General features: G+C 50.0%; 1 protein-coding gene across 3 annotated transcripts in view; it reads right to left on the bottom strand.

Annotated features, from left to right (window-relative positions):
• LOC143038601 (uncharacterized) overlaps window positions 1-21,247 on the bottom strand; it is an 80,999-nt gene that overhangs the window by 12,928 nt on the left and 46,824 nt on the right. Inside the window, exon 6 of one of the 3 annotated variants that reach the window (XM_076208035.1) lies at window positions 9,389-12,718. The exons of 1 other annotated variant lie outside the window; for it this stretch is intronic. In XM_076208035.1, coding sequence (XP_076064150.1) covers window positions 10,343-12,718 — 2,376 coding nt within the window. In that variant the 3' untranslated portion in view covers window positions 9,389-10,342. Of the gene's footprint in view, window positions 1-9,388; window positions 12,719-18,524; window positions 20,601-21,247 lie in introns of those variants that run through there. One more of the 3 variants, XM_076208037.1, reaches the window with a different exon arrangement.

The following is a 21,247-nucleotide window of genomic DNA, read 5'->3' as shown; positions in this document are numbered from 1 at the left end:
ATGGAACAAAGAGAACGGGGGAGAGAGGTCACAAAAAATAAATCGTATAGTTCACATGGATTTTCAAAAAATAAATCCTTTCTCCTCGAAATTTTCTCAAAAATTGTTAGGAAAAGAACTGAATGAAAATCTGATCAAAGGCTCTGTGTGTGTGTGTGTGTGTGTGTGTGTGTGTGTGTGTGTGTGTGTGTGTGTGTGTGCGTGTGTGTGATTCACCATGGTCTTGGATCACGTGTTGGACTCACGATCGACAGCAACTTCCCTCCCGCAAGAGAGTTCAGAGCTCATATATGACCGATCTATGGGTAATGCTGCGACCTTGCATGCACGCACACACCCAACTCTCCGCCCACGACAGTTGGAGTAACGACCCGCAGCGCAGCGATACTGAAATTATTTCAGCCTTGGGCGGGATTTGAACCCGGACCGTCGTAGTGGAAGCCAGGAACCAGAAACCACGGTACCACGAGTCGCGCGCGTGCGTGCGCGTGTGTGTGCGCGCGCGCGCGCGTGCTAACAAGAACCACTGTTAATTTACGGATCGCCGAGTACAGCGGGTTCGTACCCTGCATGCAACTGTCATAAAAATTATCGATATATATATATATATATATATATATATATATATATATATATAATATACATACGTATATATTTGTATATTTTTATAGCAACTCCCTAACGCAGGTTTTGTTGAAGACCAAGATGCATTTGGGCAGAACTTGCATGCTGCCTTGTCATCTGTGAAAGAGATGACGTCCTGACACTATCACTTCTGTACAGTTTCATTTTTTATTTGCTTTCAGTCTATGCAATCACCTTCAGAACGGGATCTGAATGCTCTACTGCATACAGGTTAGAATAAGTGAAAGGAGACGATCATGTCTCTTATAGCCTCCCTTCGAATACGATGACGGCTACGTAGGCGTCATGAGACATGGAACGGAGTAGTGTAGGCCTTATTGTCTCTTGCAGTCTCCTTCATTCTTATGCTCTTATGAGGAGCGATTGTGTATACGAGGATGCCGTTGGCGTCCTGATTATATTTATTTTGTAGTTGTAACTGAATGACCCCCGTATTCTGTGAACAGGCTTGATCCCGTTTTCTGTGATTATTAGCATTCTGGGTGAAAGAGACCGAGTATATCAGCTGTTGCTTCATATTTTATATCGCACGTAATGTGATGCATCATTGTACATCAGGCAACTTAATATGCGCCCGAGTATTTGACTCGTAACGAAGAGGTAGATGTATGTTAACAAAAACTTTCAATCTATTCTGGATGAGTAAAACTTTCTTACTGCCTACATTTTTCTTTTCTTCTCTTTTCTACATCTAATTTGTGTACCGATGGGATTTCTCCCCGTCTTTTCTTTTTCTGCATGTGATGCAAGGATGACCCGTCATCCAGGAGGAGTCAAGAAAAGAGAGAGGGAGGGAGGGGGGAGAGGCGGTGAATTGAGATGAAATGGATGGGAGTGTAATTATGCCTTTTAACTTGACTACCTCCCTTGTAAGAGGGAAAAGGCCCTTGGCATATGTATGTATTTCTAAACAGAAATGTAGTAGCACATTTGTAAATAACACACAGGAAACCCACAGTCGGAGAAAATAAACTTCGAATAAAGAAGAATCCTATATTTCGGCTATCAACTGTAGCCCTCTTCAGGAAAGTGAAGAGGGCTACAGTTGATAGCTGAAATATAGGATTCTTCTTTATTCGAAGTTTATTTTCTCCGACTGTGGGTTTCCTGTGTGATATGTATGTATGTTTACTGAAACCACAATAAAATAAATGAACCCTTTTAATGCACATTCTATAGAAACATTTCCGTGTCCCAACTCTAGGACAACCGTGTGTTCAATTTCTCTAGAATAAATATCCATACAAAAATAAAGAAACACAGAATGATGTTCGGTGACAAAGAAACTTAAGGTAACTGGACAAACAATACTACTCCGTGACTGATGAAAAAATGATAATAATAATAATAACATAAATAAAAAATAAATGAAAAATAAAAATAAATAAATCACAATAATACATAGAAAATAATAAGTATCAAAATACAAAAAAATGGCACTGAACACTGCATCAGTTATGAAAAACATTGATCTTTTACATATATCAAGACCAAACTAAACAAATAAAACATATTTTCGTTGTGGGAAACATAAAAAAAGAAGAAAAAAATCCCTACAGGCGTATCTTACATGAGTATATACGAGTTTCGTTTGTTTCTGATGAAAGCCATCACAGACACACTTACATCAAAAGCCTCCCAGAGAGTGACGTCACAAAAAAAGGGGGGACATGATTTGGTAGTCTGAGGTAACAAACTATTCTACTTTTTTACCAAGAACTTTCCCCCCCAAGTCAAAAGGCACGTACCTACTCCCCCCCATTCCACTCCCATCTACCTCCCTTTCCCCCATCTCATCTTAGCTCCTCATGGATGACGGGTCATCCCTGCATCTCACCCACTGCCCTGGGCCAGAAGCAGTGTAGCAAGAGACAATACATCCACAGCACGGATGCTTCACTTATTTGGCGACCCCCTCCTCTCCGTCCCCTCATGCAGAAAAAGTGATGGGGAGAAATCCCTTCGATCTGTGTGAAAATATCATTCACATAATTATAAGCACACCCTACACCGTTCCTCCTTTAATTGTATAACACTATCATCTATACACTCTCCACTCATCCCTATACCCTGCCCTCTCCTTTCCTTGCTCAACAGGCAATCCCCTTTTGCCCAACGCTACCTTTAACCCATCCATCTTTATCATCATCGGTCGTCCCCTCAAGGTCACTCCTTCCACCTCAACCTTCCACACCTCTTACTAATCTTTCTTCACTCATTCTTTCCATGTGTCCAAACCATCCCAAATTTTCATCAGCTTTATCTGCCATCTTCTTTTCCACTCCCACTCTCCTCCTCGTTTCTCACTATATCAAACCTAGTAACCCCTACATTTAAACTCTTCCTCTCTGCCTCTTTTATAATCCAAGTTCCCCTGACGTCACGCGTCATGAGCGTGTCTTGACATCACACAGATGACCTTCACAACCCACGAGATCTCCGACCAGGTCGCCCCGCAGCCTCGAGTCCCCGTTGACAACTGCCATCGATCACCAGCGGCCATTTTGGACGGTGAGTCAGTACTCCTGGCCATAGATGAACGGTTTGGATCCTGTCTCATAAGATTTAATCCCTCTTAAAGGGTTTGGATAACTTTTATTTATAGAAGATTTGGATCCTTTAAGAGGAATCCAAACCCATTAAGAGCGATCAACCCCAATTAAGAAGTATCCAATCCCGTTTTTTTTAAAATCCAATCCCCATAAGAAAAATCAGCTCCACAACACTTGTTCCATGTTATCAATCACTAAAAGTTACAAATGTAAATAACCCCATTTTGATTTTGTTTTGTTTTCTTGTCAATATTGTAAAATTGCGCCAAAGAATAAATTTTAATTGTAGAGTTCACCTACATATTACCGAATTCGCAAGATATGGATGCTTTCAATAACAACCTTAATTATAAACCTGTAGTCTTCCACCGCTTCTATCCTTGAGCAAGAGCCAACTATTGCGATATCCCCCCCCCCACAAGGAGGCTCTGAAATTCTCTTCCCCCTCATACTTCCCTACCTGAACACTACTTTCTCTTTCATAAAGGGAATTTCAAGAAACCCCAACACCAGTAATTGACTTCAAATTCGTACGATCTCTTCAATTCTTTGCGGTCATTTCATATTCATATTTCTATGGCATTGTATGTAGACGAAAAAGTAAACAAATAAGAAAATGATAATAAATCGGTCTGTAATTATTTCCGACACATGATTCGCCTCTACATCTTCATACAATCTTTACCCGCTAACATTTTCGTTATCAGCTCACGAGACATCGGCTCCGACCTCCCAGGGGGGCACCAGATCCATCCCGAGCTCCTCCACGAGGTACCCTACTCTTCCACCATCCTCCACGGCCAAGACCTTCATATCCCACTTCTACACGGCGACACCAAACCCAGATGCAGCAGCGGACAAATATTCTTCCTTGGTCGATCGATTGTGAACTTTGTCGGACCCAAGTCTGCCCATCCCGATGAATGAATTCATCTAGTGTTAACCAGAAAAAATATCTAAAAACATACCACTACACTCGCCCACACCTAACCCATGATGTATTAGAACTGCGCACACTTGTACATTTCATTCCTGTTGCATAAGATAATTTTGTTTACAAAAATTGACTAATTAATAGGGAACTGCTGTGCATAGAAATACATTGGATCACCAAAAAGATACGTTTACTCAGTTCTGACCTATCATGGGCCACATGCGAATGTCCGCGGAGGGGTTGGCCTCTTTCGTGCATTACACAGATGTTCCAGTGTCTGCCACACTATGCATTCACCCGAGGAGAGAGACACCCCCCGCCCGCCTTAACGATTACCACGCGGTCGAGACCCGGGGGAGACACGCCCGTCCCTCAGCGACATCATAAAAACATCGTTCGGGGCTTGTCGATAAGCTATACAGTGAGCCACGGTACTGAAGGGTTACTTGACGTTGGTAAGGGATCCCTCCCTCCCTCCCTCCCCCTTTGGCACACCACTCGCGGCTACAACGCCCTTCTTTCTGGAGACCCTCAATTCTCATAGACGACGTACACGACGCCGTCCTCTACGAAGTCCCTCGTGTCCCCACCGGCGGCGGCATCTTCCATCTCCGCCGCCTGTGCCTCCTTCACCGCCCACACGATCTCCTCCTTGCCTCCCACTTCCACAGGCACTGTAATCTGCACCATCTCAGGGATGTCACCCGCCAGAGCTCCTTCGCTCTCCACGACCTCCTGCTGCGCCTCCGTCTGGTTGCTGTTGTTGTACTGTTCGTGGTACTGTGGCTCCACGTGAAGCTGCTGGTGCCTGGTGACCTTCCTGCGAACGCCGGGGTTCCCCGAGCCCCGAGAGCTGACCCTCGGCTCGGTGGGGGTCCTCTTGTCGCGCTGGCCCTTGAAGTATACCCCCTGGTACCGCGTGCGGTGGATGTGCTCCACGTGGCGCTTGAGGTAGGACGGGATGCGGAAGGTCTTGCCACAGACGTGGCACGTGTGAGGCCGTTCCCCGGTGTGCAGGCGCATGTGGTAGGTGAGGGAGACCTTGCTCTTGTAGCCTTTGTTGCACATTCCGCACCAGTAGTTCCTCTCCCCGCGGTGCACGCGCGATTCGTGGATGCGGAGGTCCGCTGGCGTCAGGAACCTCTTGCCGCACATGACGCAGAGGTGCTTCCGCGCCGTGCTGCCCTGGTGGACGCGCTTCACGTGGAACTGGTAGCTGGGTTTGGTGTGGTACACGGCTCCGCAGTCGTTACACTCGTACTTCTTCTCTTGCGTGTGCAGGTTCATGTGCTGGCTCAGGTAGCGCACCGTTACTCCACAGACCTCACACGTCTGCGCCTCCGACCGGTTATGCGCGCGCATGTGGTACTTGAGCTGGGACTTGTGGGAGAACTTCTCCCCACATGTCTGGCACTTGACGGTCGAGGTATAGTAGCCGGCCTCCCGCGGGTGCTTCAGCTTCAGGTGGGCCGTATATGTGGCGTAGTTCTTGAAGTCCAGCGGGCAGAACTCGCAGCAGATCCCGTCGAGCTCCGGGTGCGACGTCTGAAGGTGTTGGCGAAGCTGCTCCACGCGTCGGTACTTGAGCCGACACGCCGGGCATTGGTGGCGCCCGTAGCGGTGGCCCCACTTGTGCGACAAGAAGGTCCTCTCCAGGCGGAACCTCCGCTCGCACTCGTCGCACTTGTAGCTGTACACCTCCGGGTGGTGGTCGTACACGTGACGGTACAGCTGCGTGTTGAAGGAGAACCTCATGGGGCACATCTTGCAGCAGTGGGGCCTGGAGGCCGCTGCCGAGGGGTCCGACGACCTCTCCTTGCCCGCCTCCTCGCCTTGGTCGTCGTCCTCTACCTCCTGCTTGATCCGCTGGTGGTCGTGCTGCTGAAGGTGACTGACGCACTCTTTGACCGTTCGGCTGACGTGGAGGCAGTAGGGGCAAGGCAACTCCTCCTCCAGGTCCTCCTGAGCTACGTGGTGGTAGTTCAGGTGCATGGTCATGTGACTGCGCACGGAAAACCTGACGGGGCAGACGGGGCACGTCAGGTAGCCCTCGAAGTGGTGCACCACATGGGCCTTCAGGGAGTCGCGGTCGAGGCAGCGGACGCGGCACAAGACGCAGACGCGGGCCATCTCCCCGTGCACGACGTCGAGGTGCCGTTCGTGCTCGGCCCGGTTCTCCACCTCCACCATGCACAACTTACACCTGACCGCTACCTGCTCCTCCTCATTCTCCTTCTCCTCCTTCTTCTTTACTTCCCCGTCGAGGTACTCCTCCTGACCCTTGCCCTCGCTGCCGCCCGAGGGCAAGATGAACTTGGCGAGGCTGCTCAGGGCGCAGAGGTAGCGCTCGTAGGACGCCGACAGGTGGGTCTGCAGATGGGCGTCGTAGTCCTCCTTGGAGGCGCCCGTCTCGGAGCACCAGGGGCACCGAAGGTCGTAACTCACACTCGCGTTCCTGCCTCCGCCAGCCTCGGCCGCCTCCTCGTCCTCGTCGTAATAGGCATCGTCAGTTGGGGTGTCGGCCAGGCCCTCGCATTTTACTGCGAAGGCCGGCACGCTACTGCCCGGATGCTGATGCCGGATGTGCCTCCGGAGCTGCGACACATAGCGGAACCGCAGGGGACACACCGGGCAGGCAGGGGTACCGTCCACCTCACCCTCCCCTCCCTCACCCTCCACCTGCAAAGAGCCAAAGTATGGGACGTAAGACACCATTCCGCACTGCCCGGGGTATCATCATCGCTGGCTGGTTGGCGCGCCCTACCCTACCTGCAACTGGCGCCACCACACAAGCACAACATGTGGTACCAACACACCACCACTGGCACCAACATATCAACCGTGACACCACACCACCACTGGCACCAACATATCAACCGTGACACCAACACACCACCACTGGCACCAACATATCATCACTGGAGCCAACATTTAGCACCAACACAAGACCAGTGGCACCACTTTCCTTCTACCGCTCTGCTCACAAGATGGCACCGCCGCCAAGGGCACCTAATGGATACCACGGTCTCTAATGGCACCAGTGCCATCTTGGCACCGTCATTAACAACATCACATGGCACAATAGCAGCGCAATACACATGACCTCTTTCATGATTTTTTTCCTCAACAATGATCTCCCCAGAAAGAAACGTTGGACTGGTGTGGACCTGTGAAGTGGGGGAAGAGGGGTGGGGTAGTCCACTTGTTATCGACTCTTGGGCCCGGCGGAGGTAGTGTTGATGGACTTCGGAGACGAGCGATTGGGTTATGACCCATAGGTCCGTCTCGTAGGTTCACCATTTTGTGCACACATCCATCGCCGGCCCCTAAGGTGACGAACACACACAGTCGGGGGTGGGGGAAGGGGGGGGGGGGTAAGACTGAGAGAGACTTGGCTGCATTCTTGCCGCTGGATTTTTTTTCCCATATAAAATTGAAATACGATAAACGTGTGCACAATAAGGATCTCTTCCGCAATTCCGACCCAAAATCCCGCACGCGCGCGCGCGCGCGTGTGTGTGTGTGTGTGTGTGTGTGTGTGTGTGTGTGTGTGTGTGTGTGTGTGTGTGTGTGTGTACGCGCGCGTGTTGCACGGTTTTCCCTGGATGACGATAAACCTGAGTCTCAGCAATAAACCTAAATAAATTCGTGCCCGTGAACGAGTACAAATTACTTGGAATTTGATATCGACATGGCTGCTGTCATTCGGGGAATCATGTACCCGCGGCGGAAAATATTGTGAAATCAAGCTCTTGTATGCATGTGAGCTATGGACACACGTTAGGAACATTGTGAAAACTGGGACACAAGTTGGGAACATTGTGAAAACTAGGACACACGTTGGGAACATTGTGAAAACTAGGACACACGTTGGGAAAATTGTGAAAACTGGGACACACGTTGGGAACATTGTGAAAACTAGGACACACGTTGGGGACATTGTGAAAACTAAGTTCTTCGAGACTGACCTTAACTTTTAAAGTATTGTGAAACTATTCTATGTTGATGAAAAATGAACTCATGGTGAAGAGTGGAAGGAACATAAGAATGAAGGAGACTGCAAGAGACCATAAGGCCTACACTAGGCAGTTCCATGTCCATGATCACCATCTATGAAAATTGTCTAACTTTTTCTTAAAACAACCGATAGTTTCAGCGCTCACTACATGTCTAATAAGTCTATCCCAATCGTTGACCACTGTGTTAGTAAACTAGTTCATGAGAGACCAGTCACCTTCTCCCACTCCCCCACTCCCTCCCGCTTCGGATCTCTTCACAAGTAATGGGGATGACAGGTGGTCACGGACATGGAACTGCCTAGTGTAGGCCTTATGGTCTCTTGCAGTCTCCTACATTCTGTTCATCGCGCCATCGTATTTCTACAATGCGACGTAACCTTGTAGATTCTACCTCGGCCAAGAGAGGGGGGTGGCGACCCCCAACCTGAAGGAGGCAGTGATCGATCGAGACCCCGGTCCCGACTCCCAGAGCTCGGGCCCCCTCAACGGCATCAAAGACTCGTTTCACACTTATCGACTTTTCGCCGTGCGGCGTCCACGACACGACGTCGTGCTCACAAATAACCATGGGTGTCTATGGACGCTTTAACACGTCACGACCAGGTGTGAAAGCGTCCATAGACACTCATGGTTATTTGTGAGCACGACGTCGTGACGTGCACGGTGCATGGCTTAAAGTCGATACGTGTGAAACGAGCCAGAATCATTTGTCTTCCGAATGTACAAAATCCACATAGTGCGTCAAGACTTCGAACTCGGACTTGTAGAAAATTAGACTTCCAATTCGGACTTGTACATCAGGAACGCCGAAAACCGAATACATTTTCAACATGTACTAGCAATAACAATAATAATAACTATATTAATAAAAATAGAAATAATAATTATATTAATTATCATATATGCACACATATGCCAGAGAACCCTTTCCCCTTTATACACACGTGTGTGTGTATAACAATAATAATGATAATAGAAATAATAATAATAATAATAATAACAATAACAACAATAACAACAATAACAATAATAGTAATAATAATAATAATAATGACAATTATACATGTGCACGTATACCAAAGAACCCTTTTCCCTTTATACACGTGTGTGTGTGTGTGTGTGTGTGTGTGTGTGTGTGTGTGTGTGTGTGTGTGTGTGTGTGTGTGTGTGTGTGTGTGTGTGTGTACGCGCGCACATGACTTAACGCGTGCATGCATGAGTGTGTTACGTCTGCGTCACGCAATATCACACAGCGCTACCAATGACGATCCAACGGTTAATAAAACACTACTGTAATAGGAACAATATATTAAACGTGTTCTGTACACTGGCACGAAGTAAAGTGCCAATTTTGGGAACAAAGTCCCTAAAAAGACAGTGGTCTCGGGCTCGTCCAATACTCTATTCCCCGTTTTCCTCAAGTCAAGACAAGAACAGGTCAATTCACCTCGGAGAGGAAACGATATGACGTCACCAGGAAGCGCACAAGGTGTCCTTCAGTCAGGCTGCCTTGGGTCAGGTCAGGTCAGGTCAGGTCAGGTCAGGTCAGGTCAGAACTACTGAAGTTAAGTCAGTCGACTGTCATACCCTTTGTTTTCTATACAATGTGAAATGCCCTGTTCTTGTTTCGACTCATAGCCTCCCTTAACTTTTCTCCTTCTACACATAAGGAACGAAGACCTAGCACCAAGGGCATAGGGGAATGTGCACCATGATTACAAGTAGAATTGACAACACTGCCGTGATGTGGCAGAAGCGCGTTCGCTTGCGAATGTAAGCAAGTAAAGTTACATTCGTTTTAAAGCAACCAATTCTTCTTCGTATGCGACGAGTTTCTGAATCCTCACGCTCATTGCTAGTTCAATACAGGTCACACATTGGCTACACAAAGACGCGTCGTCAAGAAAGAGAGGGTCCTTCGAATGCTAAAAACACACGCTGATCACCGACATCTACTTTTTGGAGATTGTACACATGGAGATTCGTGTCAGCCACCACGAAAACACACACACACACACACACACACACACACACACACACACACACACACACACACACACACACACACACACACACACACACACACACACACACACACACACACACACACACACACACACAGAGAGAGAGAGAGAGAGAGAGAGAGAGAGAGAGAGAGAGAGAGAGAGAGAGAGAGAGAGAGAGAGACTATCCTACGACTCCTCCATGATGATATAAACATTCTCACTGTTCGAGTCTTGATACATCAGATTGCCGAGTTCCTCGACCACCGTGATCATCTCAGACTCGGTGACGCTGATCTCTTCAGGCACCAGCGCCGACATCGCGCCCCCGGTGCCGCTGCCCTCGGTATCGCCACCCCCGATAGCCATGGTCCGCGCATGACCGACGCCGAGGCCGGCGCCACTGACATCGATGGCATTGGCGCCAGCATTCCCGCTGTGAGGGTTGTCGACCACGAGCGTGGCTCCAGGACCCCGACTGCCGCCCGAGAGCTCGCGACCTTCTTCTTCTTCGTCTTCGCCAGGGCACGCCTCGAGTCTCGAGGACGACGCGACCAAGTGCACCTCCACGCCTGCCCCATCGACGACACCTCCTTCACCGCCCCCGATCTCGGCCTGGAGGACCTCCGAGACGCCGGCAATGCTCTCCTCTAGCTCGAGGGTCAGAGTCTGGTGGGTCCTCGTCATGTGGGTCTGCAAGTGAGAGAGTTTGTGGAAGTGGCGGTCGCACGATGGGCAGGCCAGCTCCCCGTCGGCGGCCGTGTGCGTCTTCAGGTGGGACGTGAGGGCGGACCTGTTCTTGTAACTCTTGCCGCAGTACTCGCAGCAGTAGGGGCGCTTGAGGAGGTGCACCTGATCCACGTGGATGCGGAGGGACGTGGCCCTCGTGAAGGCCTTGCTACAGTAACTGCAGACGTGGGTGCGTGCCGAAGGGTCATGGCGCTGGCGGACGTGCGCCAACAGACTCGACCTCTGGTAAAACACCTCGCTGCAGTGGTTGCACTCGTACTGCACCGCCTTCGTGTGGAGGTTCATGTGGACCCCGAGGTGGACGTAGGACTTCCTGCAGATAGGGCACTGCTCCCGGGTCTCCTTCTTGTCGCCAGCGTGATTGGCTTGCGCGTGTCGCTTCAGAAGCTCGCGGCTATCGAACTGCTCGCCGCAGTCGGGGCAGGAGACGACCACCCGGTCCTCGAGGAGCTGGGCGTGGCGCATGCGGCAGTGGTACGTGTACTTGCGGTACGAGTCGAAGTGCCGGGAGCAGTACTCGCACAGGATGAGGTTGGTGTCGGCGTGGCTCCTCTTGATGTGGTCGTCTACGTGCTCCCGGTTACGGAACCTCATCTTGCAGATCGGGCACCAACAGGCCCCGCTGACGTGGCCCTCATTGTGGATCTCGAGGGCCCGGAAGCCCTTGAACTTCTTGCCGCAGGTGGTACAGGCGTGCCGGTAGCGGTCCGGGTGGACGGCGTGGTTGTGACGCGACAGGGCCCCTGCGCTGCTGAAGTTCAGGTTGCATAGGAAGCACTTCCACTGCCCCTTGCCTCTCCGCCTTCGGCGTCGCTTCAGGTTCGCTATCTCGGCCTCCACGACCGCTTCGACGGGCTTCCGGTCGACCGGAACGGGCTCCCGCTCCATCAGGTGCTCCTCCTCGTGCTCCGGAGCCTCCTGCAGAGGGAGGGTCTCGCCGCAGTCAGGGCAGACCTTCACCTCGGTTCCCGCTCCTTCGTGCGGCTCCCGCCGGTGTTTGCGGTACTCGCTGTAATCGCCGCAGCTGAAGTCGCACATGTCGCACTTGAGGAGGAATACGCCCGGGTGGTCCTCGAGCATGTGCTTCAGAAAGGACCTCTTGAGGGTGAACTTGATCGAACAGTGGCTGCATTCGAACTTCCCGAAGAAGTGGCACAGCAGGTGTGTCTTCAGGTCTTGCACGTACTTGAAAGTCTCCTGGCACAACCGACAGGCGTGGACGAAGAGCTCCGGATGGACCTGACGCTCGTGCCGGAGCAGATCCTTGACGCCCTCGAAGACGAGGCCACACTTCCAGCAGGGCTGCTGCCTCCGAGGCCGACCTGGCACTCTGGTCCTCGGAGCACTGTCCACCATATCCGCCAGAGACACGGGCGAGCCCCTCTTAAGCATCGCGTACTCGTAGAGACCGACGCTGTAGGCGATGTGCTCATTCCGGTGATGCCGGAGGTCCTTGGTGTCCACCGTCAGCCCGCACAGGTCACATACCACCTCCTCCTCCTCCTCGCCCTCCGCTTCCTTCTCCCCCTCCTCTGCGTCTCCTCCTCCAGTTTCTATACAGGGGTGGCCGGCCAAAGCAACAACCGTCCCGAACTCGTGTCCACATTCAGAGCACTCGTACTCGCAGCGGTGGCTGGACATGGCGCGCTCCGAGGGCAGACGCCTCTGGCAGGAGACGCAGGTGAACACGCCCTCCTCGCCCACGCTTACATACTGAAGGAGGGACGGCAGTCGCTCGAGCAGGGCAGCAATGGACCCTCTACCACGGCCGTGAAGGTCCTTCGTGGCCTCCTTCGTCTCCGTGGCTTCTTTGTCCTACGAGAAGAAAACCCTGGTTCAACTTCAGTCGGTCGTTTCTCTCTCTCTCCTCTAACACATCGCTCTCTCTCCTCCAACACATCGCTCTCCCTCTCCTCCAACACATTCTCTCTCTCTCTCTCTCTCTCTCTCTCTCACCCTACAAGCATCTCCTCCTCAAGTTTCTCCCTGACCTTCCAAGGCATCCCAACTCCTTACCTCAATAATATATCTCGTTCTGGATAACGCCATGAGATTTTTACCAAATTTGAGAACCTTTTTTTATAAGCGTGAATGGAAAAAGTGGAAAAAATCTCAAGTTACCCTTCTAAAATAAATCCATCCAATTAAGACCATCTTGGCCAGCGTCAGCCGCTTCATATGGGATAGCTGCTTCATATATTGATATGGCGATTGGTTGTGTTAAAGTGTTCAGCGCCGATGAGGTACAATCTCTACTTAGTAGAATTGAAGCCTTGGAGTATGCTGTAAAGTCCCTTAAAGAGAATCGAGTTCTCCGCTCGAAGGCCCAAAATACGGAAGACAAACCAAGTTTGAAGCCTGGATGGATAACGGTGAAAAATAAGACGCGGAAAGATGGGAAAAAGTCCTCACCAGGCCCGCTTGATTGCAAGAACTCGTTTCAAGCTCTTGAGGGTCTACAGGAAGAAGAAACAAAGGAAATTTAAGAGAAGGGTAGGGCAGACGCTGGATCCCTGCCCACAGGTAAGATTTTAGTTGTAAGAGACAGTCAAGTGAGGTACTTAGACAGGGCTTTCTGTGATAAAGATAGGATACATAGGACGCAGGTGTGTTTCCCTGGCGCGGGGATAGGTGATGTTAGAAACACGATTGAAGAGTGTTCAGTAGGGGAAGGTAGGTACCCCGTCGTTTGCTTAAGTAACGGAGGAAATGATATAATGTAGGTAAGTTAGGGAGTGAGGAATTGTTTGCGCGGTTCCGGGATGCGCTAGACAAAATAAGGAATAAGGGAGGTGTTCCTGTTGTACGTGGAATCCTTCCGAGTCGTAGAGTTGGAGGCATGTGGCATTCCAGGGCTATTACAATGTATTGCAGGCTGGCAAAACATTGTAAGGCCAATGGATAGGCATTTGTCGACAACTGGGATCGCTTTTACGGTAAGAATCATCTATATACAAGGGATGGGGTGCACTTGTCGCCCAGAGAATTTCGGCTCCTTGCTGAATCCTACAGGGTTTTTCGGGTAGATTACGTGGGAGTAGAGGGGAAGTATCGGGATATATTTTAGACAACAAAACAGCTCAGACAGGGACTGTGATAAGACTCACCAAAGCAGGTGGAGGGAGGATAAAATTAAAGTTTAGTATACAAATAGCAGAAGTGTGATAAACTTTTTTTTCTGCTGCGAGGTAAAGCATGCGTAGAGAATTTTGATGTTATAGCTATTACTGAATCTTAAATATTTCCTTTCGGAAATCGAAATAGGATACAAGTTTTTTTTTTTTTTCATAAGGACAGGGTTGGCAGGGGTGGGGGAGGAGTAGCACTATTCGTTAAAAATGCTATAAATTGTGTTATCAACAATTCGATTAAGGAAGAGGACAGTACGGAATCTATTTGGGTGGAGATTATAGGCAAGAAAAAGAAAGTTATTATTGGCGTCTTGTGAAGAATTAAAAAGTACGAATAACGTCCAAGTACAAGACTTCAGGAGAGCCAATTCTGATAAGATAAAAACCCATTTGAAATTGAATATGAAATGTCACACGGATGATTCGTCCATCACCAGCGCGGTCAAGAATCGGGACATGTCCAGGGGTCAGGACATGACCATAGGTCAGGTCATGAACAGAGGTCGGGGGGGGTAAAGAGCCAGGTCAGCGATTTGGATACGTATAGCAATCTGATTTAATTATCAATGCACAAAATACATTTATCCCCCTGAAGTCAATACGGGAGAATATTAATACACCCAAACGGATGACGGACAGACTGAAACATGAGATCGGAATGAAAAGAGGAATTTCCGTAAAAATAAACGAGGAAACACACTTTAGATCAAGATATAACGAAATGGCAAAGCTGGTTAAAAAGAATACACATACAGCGAAACATAACTATGGAATTAAGGTTGCCAGTCAGGCAAGATACAACCCTAAGGGTTTCTTTCATCTCTATAGAACAAAAAATAAAGAATAGGCTCAATTAAAAACGATGGAAATGTCATAATAGAATCGGAGGAAAAAAACGAGTGAGGAGTTTAAACATTTTTTTCTCTGTGTTTACTAATGAAAGACTGGATAAGGTACCTAACTGCGATCCGATTTTCAGTGGGGATGAAGAAAGTAGAATATTTAATATCAGCATTGGTAAAGTAAGAGTCAAGCAGAAAGATTAAAAGCTATAAAATCACGGGTTCAGACGAATTTTTTCCGAGAGTGCTTAAGGAGTGTAAATTTGAAATCTGCGACCAGTTAACTGAAATATTTAATAAATCGGTAGACACTGGTTTTGTGCCTACTGGTTGGGGCCAGGCAAACGTTGTTCCTGTTTTTAAGAAGGGAGATAAATCGTCTATATGCAACTACAGGCCTATCAGTTTGACATCGGTTATAAGTAAAATGCTTGAATCAATAATAGTAGACTCAGAGAACACATCGAGAGACATAATTAATTCGTGATACACAGTATGGTTTCTCCATGCTAAGTCATGTGTGACTAATCTTCTATCCCTTTACACTAAAGTATATAAGGCGTCAGATAACAATGATAATTACGATGTGATTTACCTTGACTTTACCAAAGCGTTCGACAAGGTGCCACACCAGAGACTACTAAATAAAATCAAAGCCCATGGCATAGAAGGAAAGTATTAGAGTTTGGATCAGTAACAGAAAACAGCGGGTCACCATAAATGGATTAAAATCCAGGTGGGGCAATGTTATTAGTGGGGTTCCCAGGGCTCGGGTTTGGGTCCCCCGTTGTTCATTATGTACATAAACGACTTAGACGATGGGATAAATAGTGATGTTAGTAAGTTCGTGAATGACACTAAAATAGGACGCCTAATTAGTTCAGGAGACGACGCAAAGATTCTGCAGGATGATCTTAACAAATTGTTCACATGGTCGGTTAAATGGCAAATGACCTTCAATATCTCTAAGTGTAGCGTGTTAAACGTAGGGCTACACAATCCCGAAAATAGATACAGCTTAGATAACACGTTTTTAGAGAAAACTGAAAGCGAGAGAGACTTGGGAGTTTTAGTGAGTCCGGACCATAAAACCAGGAAACAGTGCGTTTGCGCCAGTTATAAAGCTAACAGAGCATTAGGTTTCATTCCTAGGACGGTAACGAATAGAAGTGCAGAGGTAATTATTAAACTCTATCTAGCAATAGTTAGACCCATCCTTGACTATGCGATACAGTTTTGGCCTCCGTCCTATAGAATGGACATCAATTCACTAGAATCAGTACAGAGAAGAATGACCAAAATGATACATGGACTCGGAAATTTGCCTTGCGAGGAGAGGCTTAGGCACCTTAACTCACATTCTCTGGAAAGACGCAGAGTGCGGGGTGATCTAATAGAGGTGTTCAACTGGTTCAAAGGCTCTAACAAGGGTGATGCAAGCAAGGTCATCATATTAAAACACAGGGAAGGACTCGCAGTAATGGATTTAAACTGGACAAATTTAGATTTAAGAAGGAAATGGGCAAGAATTGCTTTACTAATAGGGTGGTCAACGAATGGAATAGACTTAGTAACCATGTAGTGAGCGCTGAAACTATAAATTGTTTTAAGAAACAGACAATTTTATGGATGGGAACGACAGGTGATGGATAGCTGCCTTGTGTAGGCCTTATGGTCTCTTGCAGTCTCCTTCATTCTTATGTTAGGTCTCCTGACCCCCTTGAGGTGGGAAGGGGGGCAAACCCTTCAATATCCCACTTTGGACAATGATACATTTTGCCCTAGTTCATACCACGCGATTCCACTCGTCTCAACAACGCCCTTGAGGGCCGAAGACTTGAATCAAGACTTTATAGAAATTGTTCTGGCTGACGCCAAACGAGGTAATTCAGATGATTTCTTGGCTCCAGAGGGTTTGAAAACAACTGGCATACGAAGGAACTTTATTGAATAAAATCTAGTATCAAAATACACCCCCCCCCCCGCCCTTCCATCACGTATTATCATCTCCCCCTCCCAACCGCCCTCCACTTCGATCTCCAGCAGACTTCTTCCAGACCCTTCTGGGTCTCGACAATATGGCGCTCTAAGCTGGAAATGCCATCGCCAATGGCTCTTAAAGAACTCCAGTTGCAACCTGTGCATGGCACCTCAGCAACCTAGAGGAAACACCTTCCGCCTTTGTTATATATATATATATATATATATATATATATATGTATATATATATATATATATATATATATATATAAACACGCAACCCCGGTGGTGTTGCAAAGTCTTCCCCCAGCTGAATAAAATCACCTGGCGGCAGCCAAAATGAACCCAAAACGTGCTACTCCCTTCGGAAGGCACGAATCCAGAGAAGTCACAATCACTATGCAACCGGGTGTTACTCGGTCGAGTCTTTGTGAATCAACCTGGATATCTCCATTAAATAGGAAAAAAAAGTGGACGAGACTAAGAGACAGGAAAATGCTTACATTTTTTTCACAAAAGGAACACTATTGGACAATCTAACCCATCCATTCACTCGGGCACACACACCACAAGCGCACAGTCACATACATCTTACGGTGGCATCATTTATTGATCCCATTCTGGCTAAATCCAGAAGACTTTATTCAGGTGAGATGGCGCTGCAGAAGTCAGCCGAGGTGGGGCGGTGAATTTGATCATCTCGAAGCTCCGCCCAAGTCTGCTTGGTTCATCCCCAGACTCGTCGTCCTCTCCTATCTGTCGCCAAGCGATTTTATTCAGCTCCAATGAGGAGTGAGGATCGTCGCATCCTTCTTCGTGACGATGAGGCTCCTCAATGATTTTGTTCTAGCCAATACAGAGACACAGAGGCTGTGTCGTCCCTTGGAGGGATAAATTCGGTCCTGCAGTGGGTCATTAAGGGTGAACCTCTACAATTACTACTAATGCTGCCACCAGGTGAAGTAGTTCTTCAGCAACTCGGAGAAGGACCTCGCACTTCGCCGTGGGCTCGAGGCCCTCTCGAGACCACTGTCCTTGTCCTTGTCCTCGCCCTTGATGACGATGATGGCCCTGATGCTGACTTCGAGTCTCTTGGCTCATCAAAACTTAATTCTTCTTTCTCTCGATGTCCAAGACTCCCATCACTGAATACAAACGTCACCCCCTCCCTCCCTCCCTTACTCATCCCCCCACCCCCAATAACAACAACAACAGAAAAGGGAAAATATCTTCCAATTCCCTTACCTGCAAGTGGTGGATCTGTGAGATGGACGTCAAAGAGGATTATCTCCCTGCCGCCCGCCTTGCCTTCAAAACCCATCAATACCCTCACCTCCATCCGGAGGTGCAACCCTGAGAGGCTGACACACGGTTCCAGCTCCACGCCTTCCTCCATCTTTTCACAAGAAAGCTCACAACCGGCAACAATTCCCCTCTTCCTATTAATGTTAGCTGGTAACACAAAAATGCCACACACTAATACAAAACAACAACCCAACGTTTCTTCCCAGTGTACAGTTACCAGTTGATGTGGAGCAGCGAGTTTCCTGTCAGTGAAACTCGAGGTAGCCACCAGTATTAGTCCCCTTTCCCCGATCCCTATCACAGTTGACTACCCAAACTCCTCCTCCTCCTCCTCCCGCCCCTAACCCCCCACCCCACTCCCACCCTCACGCACGCCCTTCACTCCATCAGCTGCACGTAGATGACTTCGATGTTGCCCTCGTCCTCGGGGACATTCGTCTCCAGCTGGACCTGCTGGCCTTCCACCTCGGCAGGCTGCCCCATCTGCTGCAACGTCTCCACCACCTGCAGAGTCTCGGCCGACAGAGCCTCCTGCTGCAGAAGGGAGGAGGCGTCGTGCGAGGTCGAGAGAATGGTGCCGTCGTCCTCCACCACCCTCATGACACTCGTGCCGTCCTCGGAGACTTCGGTGATGGCGATGCCCTTCGCCATAGTCAGCGTCTCGACGCTGTCGCCCTTGAGGCGAGACCCCACCAGCCGCATCCTCAGGAGGCTGGACACTCCACCCCCTGACTCCTCGTCGGGGTCATGATCAGCCACTGCGGCGGAGGTCGCGGTGGTCGTCGTTGTGGAAACGGAAGCGGAGGTAGTTGTGGCGCCAGGAGGGCTCAACTGCGGCGTGGACGTCTTTAGGTAGCGCCGCGTGGTCTTCTGGATGCCGTGGGACTTGGCGAGGTGGTGCGTGAGTTCGGAGGGTCGGGCGAAGGCGGCGCCGCAGGTCTTACAGGTATGGGGGCGTTCTCCCGTGTGTGTCCGGCGGTGGTACGTGAGGTCCCCGGCCTTGAAGTAGGCGCGGTTGCAGTACTCGCACTTGTACCTCCGCTCGTTGCGGTGCGCGGCAGTGTGCCGCTGCAGTTCGCTGCGGGTGATGTAGGTCTTGCCGCAGAGGGCGCACTTGAACCTGGCGTAGAAGTCCCTGAGATGGTGCCGCTTGATGTGCTCCGTCAGCTTGGTCGGGTTGAAGAACTCGACGAGGCAGAAGCGGCACTGGGAGCGCCGTTCCCTCGTGTGCTTCTCGTTGATGTGCGTGGCCAGGGCGTACCGGTTCATCTCCTTCCCGCAGTAGCTGCACGTCACCAGGAGGGCGTGGCGGGAGGCCTTATGCACCGTCAGCTCGCGCCCCGAGTAGAACTCCTCGCCACAGCGGTTGCAGCGCACGTTCTTCGTCAGGCCCAGCTGCAGAGGGTGGCGAAGGACGACGTGGGTGTAGAGCGAGTTGATCGACCGCACGCCCATGTCGCAATGCTGGCACCTGTACGAGGCCACATCCCGGTGCACCTTGTCACAGTGCCCCCTCAGGTGGTAGAACTTGGCGAACTTCTGCGGGCACACGGGGCAGGGAATGGTCCCCGTCTTGTGGGTCTCCAGGTGGTCGAGAACGGCGCTCTGGCTCTGGAACCGGAGGCAGCACACGTCGCACTGGAACGGGAACAGGTGCTGATGGGACGCGTGTTTGTGCTTGTAGAGGGCGCCGCCGGAGTGGAACTCCTCGTTGCACTCGCTGCACTCCAGCACGCCCCCGCCTCCGCCGCCACCGCCGCCACCACCAGCAACCCCAGACCCCGCTTCCACGGTCTCTCCCGCCGCCTCTTCCGCATCCATGAGATCGTCCTCTTCATCGTCGTCGTCGTCGTCGTCCTCGTCCTCGGTGGCGGCGGGAACGTCCTCGATCTCGGCCTTGACCTTCACCTTGGCGTTCCGCTGGTCCAAGTGCGAGCTGACGTGCTTCTCGTACTCCTCCGCCCGGGTGACCGTGTGGCGACAGACCAGGCAAGAGAACTTCCAAGTGTCTTCGGGAGCTTCCGGGTGGTTCTTGAGGATGTGGCTGCTGAGCTCCTCGGCGACACTGAAGGAAAGGAAGCAGTAGGGGCACTGCAGGGCCGGTGGGTGGTCGCTGGCCAGGTGCTTCTCCAGCTGCCTGAAGGTGCGGAAACGCCGCTCGCAGAGACCGCAGGCCCGAAGCGGGAGCTCCGGGTGGTGCTCGGCGAAATGCTTGTTCATGCCGGCGATGGCGACCATCCCGCAGATGTGGCAGGAGCGGTAGTGGGGCGACAGTCCTCTCCGGCGACCCCCGTAGCTCCCGGCGCCCCGGCCGCGCCTCCGCCCGCCCCTCCGTGCCGCCAGGAAGACCCGTCCGCTTACAGTCACGGCCATGCCCTCCTCCTCCTCCTCATCCCTCTCTTCCGAAGTCACCGTCGCCATCCGTCCTCTGCCACTCACCTGCAAGGAACCAGAGGCGACGGTGACCTGTTAGAATCTTCATACTCGTATTTACGACGCTACATCTTCCTCCTCTACTACAACATGATAGACTTGCCCTCCAATACATTTTAGTTCCACTAACCTTCCTTTTTCAGCGTAACAGTGCGCTAAACATTCAGCATCGTTCGCCCGATGCCGTGGCGTCCCAACGGTCGTGATGACGTCATGTCGGTATTCGAAAAAGGACGCCTTACTCTCAGACTCGGATTCTTTCATATATTTTCGTTCGAATTCTCGCTTTCTTTTTTATTCCCCTTGAGCTAACCTCAATATTTATCATCTTTTTACCAATTGTGTCTTCTTTAATAAGATAAATAACGATGAAATTGGAAACAAGTATTATGCATTCCGACATGCTTTCCCGGTCCAAAATGTTGCCCCAGGCAAGGTATGCAATGCGAATTCAAAGCGACAAAGGCCAAACGCCTTCAAATTACTACGCGCATTCTTTACCTGCACTGCGCCGAAATGTATCATTGTGTATTATACTAACGTTTCCTTCAACAGAGAAATATAGAAAATGCTTATGCTTAAGGGGGCCTTGTATTCAACGTGTTTCGAATTACCACGGGCAAGCAGAAGTTTTCAGCTCATAACATAATAAC

The sequence above is a fragment of the Oratosquilla oratoria genome, chromosome 24, assembly GCF_046742065.1.
Source record: "Oratosquilla oratoria isolate Oo_2021 chromosome 24, ASM4674206v1, whole genome shotgun sequence".
NCBI lineage: Eukaryota > Metazoa > Arthropoda > Malacostraca > Stomatopoda > Squillidae > Oratosquilla > Oratosquilla oratoria.
This window is presented reverse-complemented; position numbering and strand designations above follow the sequence as displayed.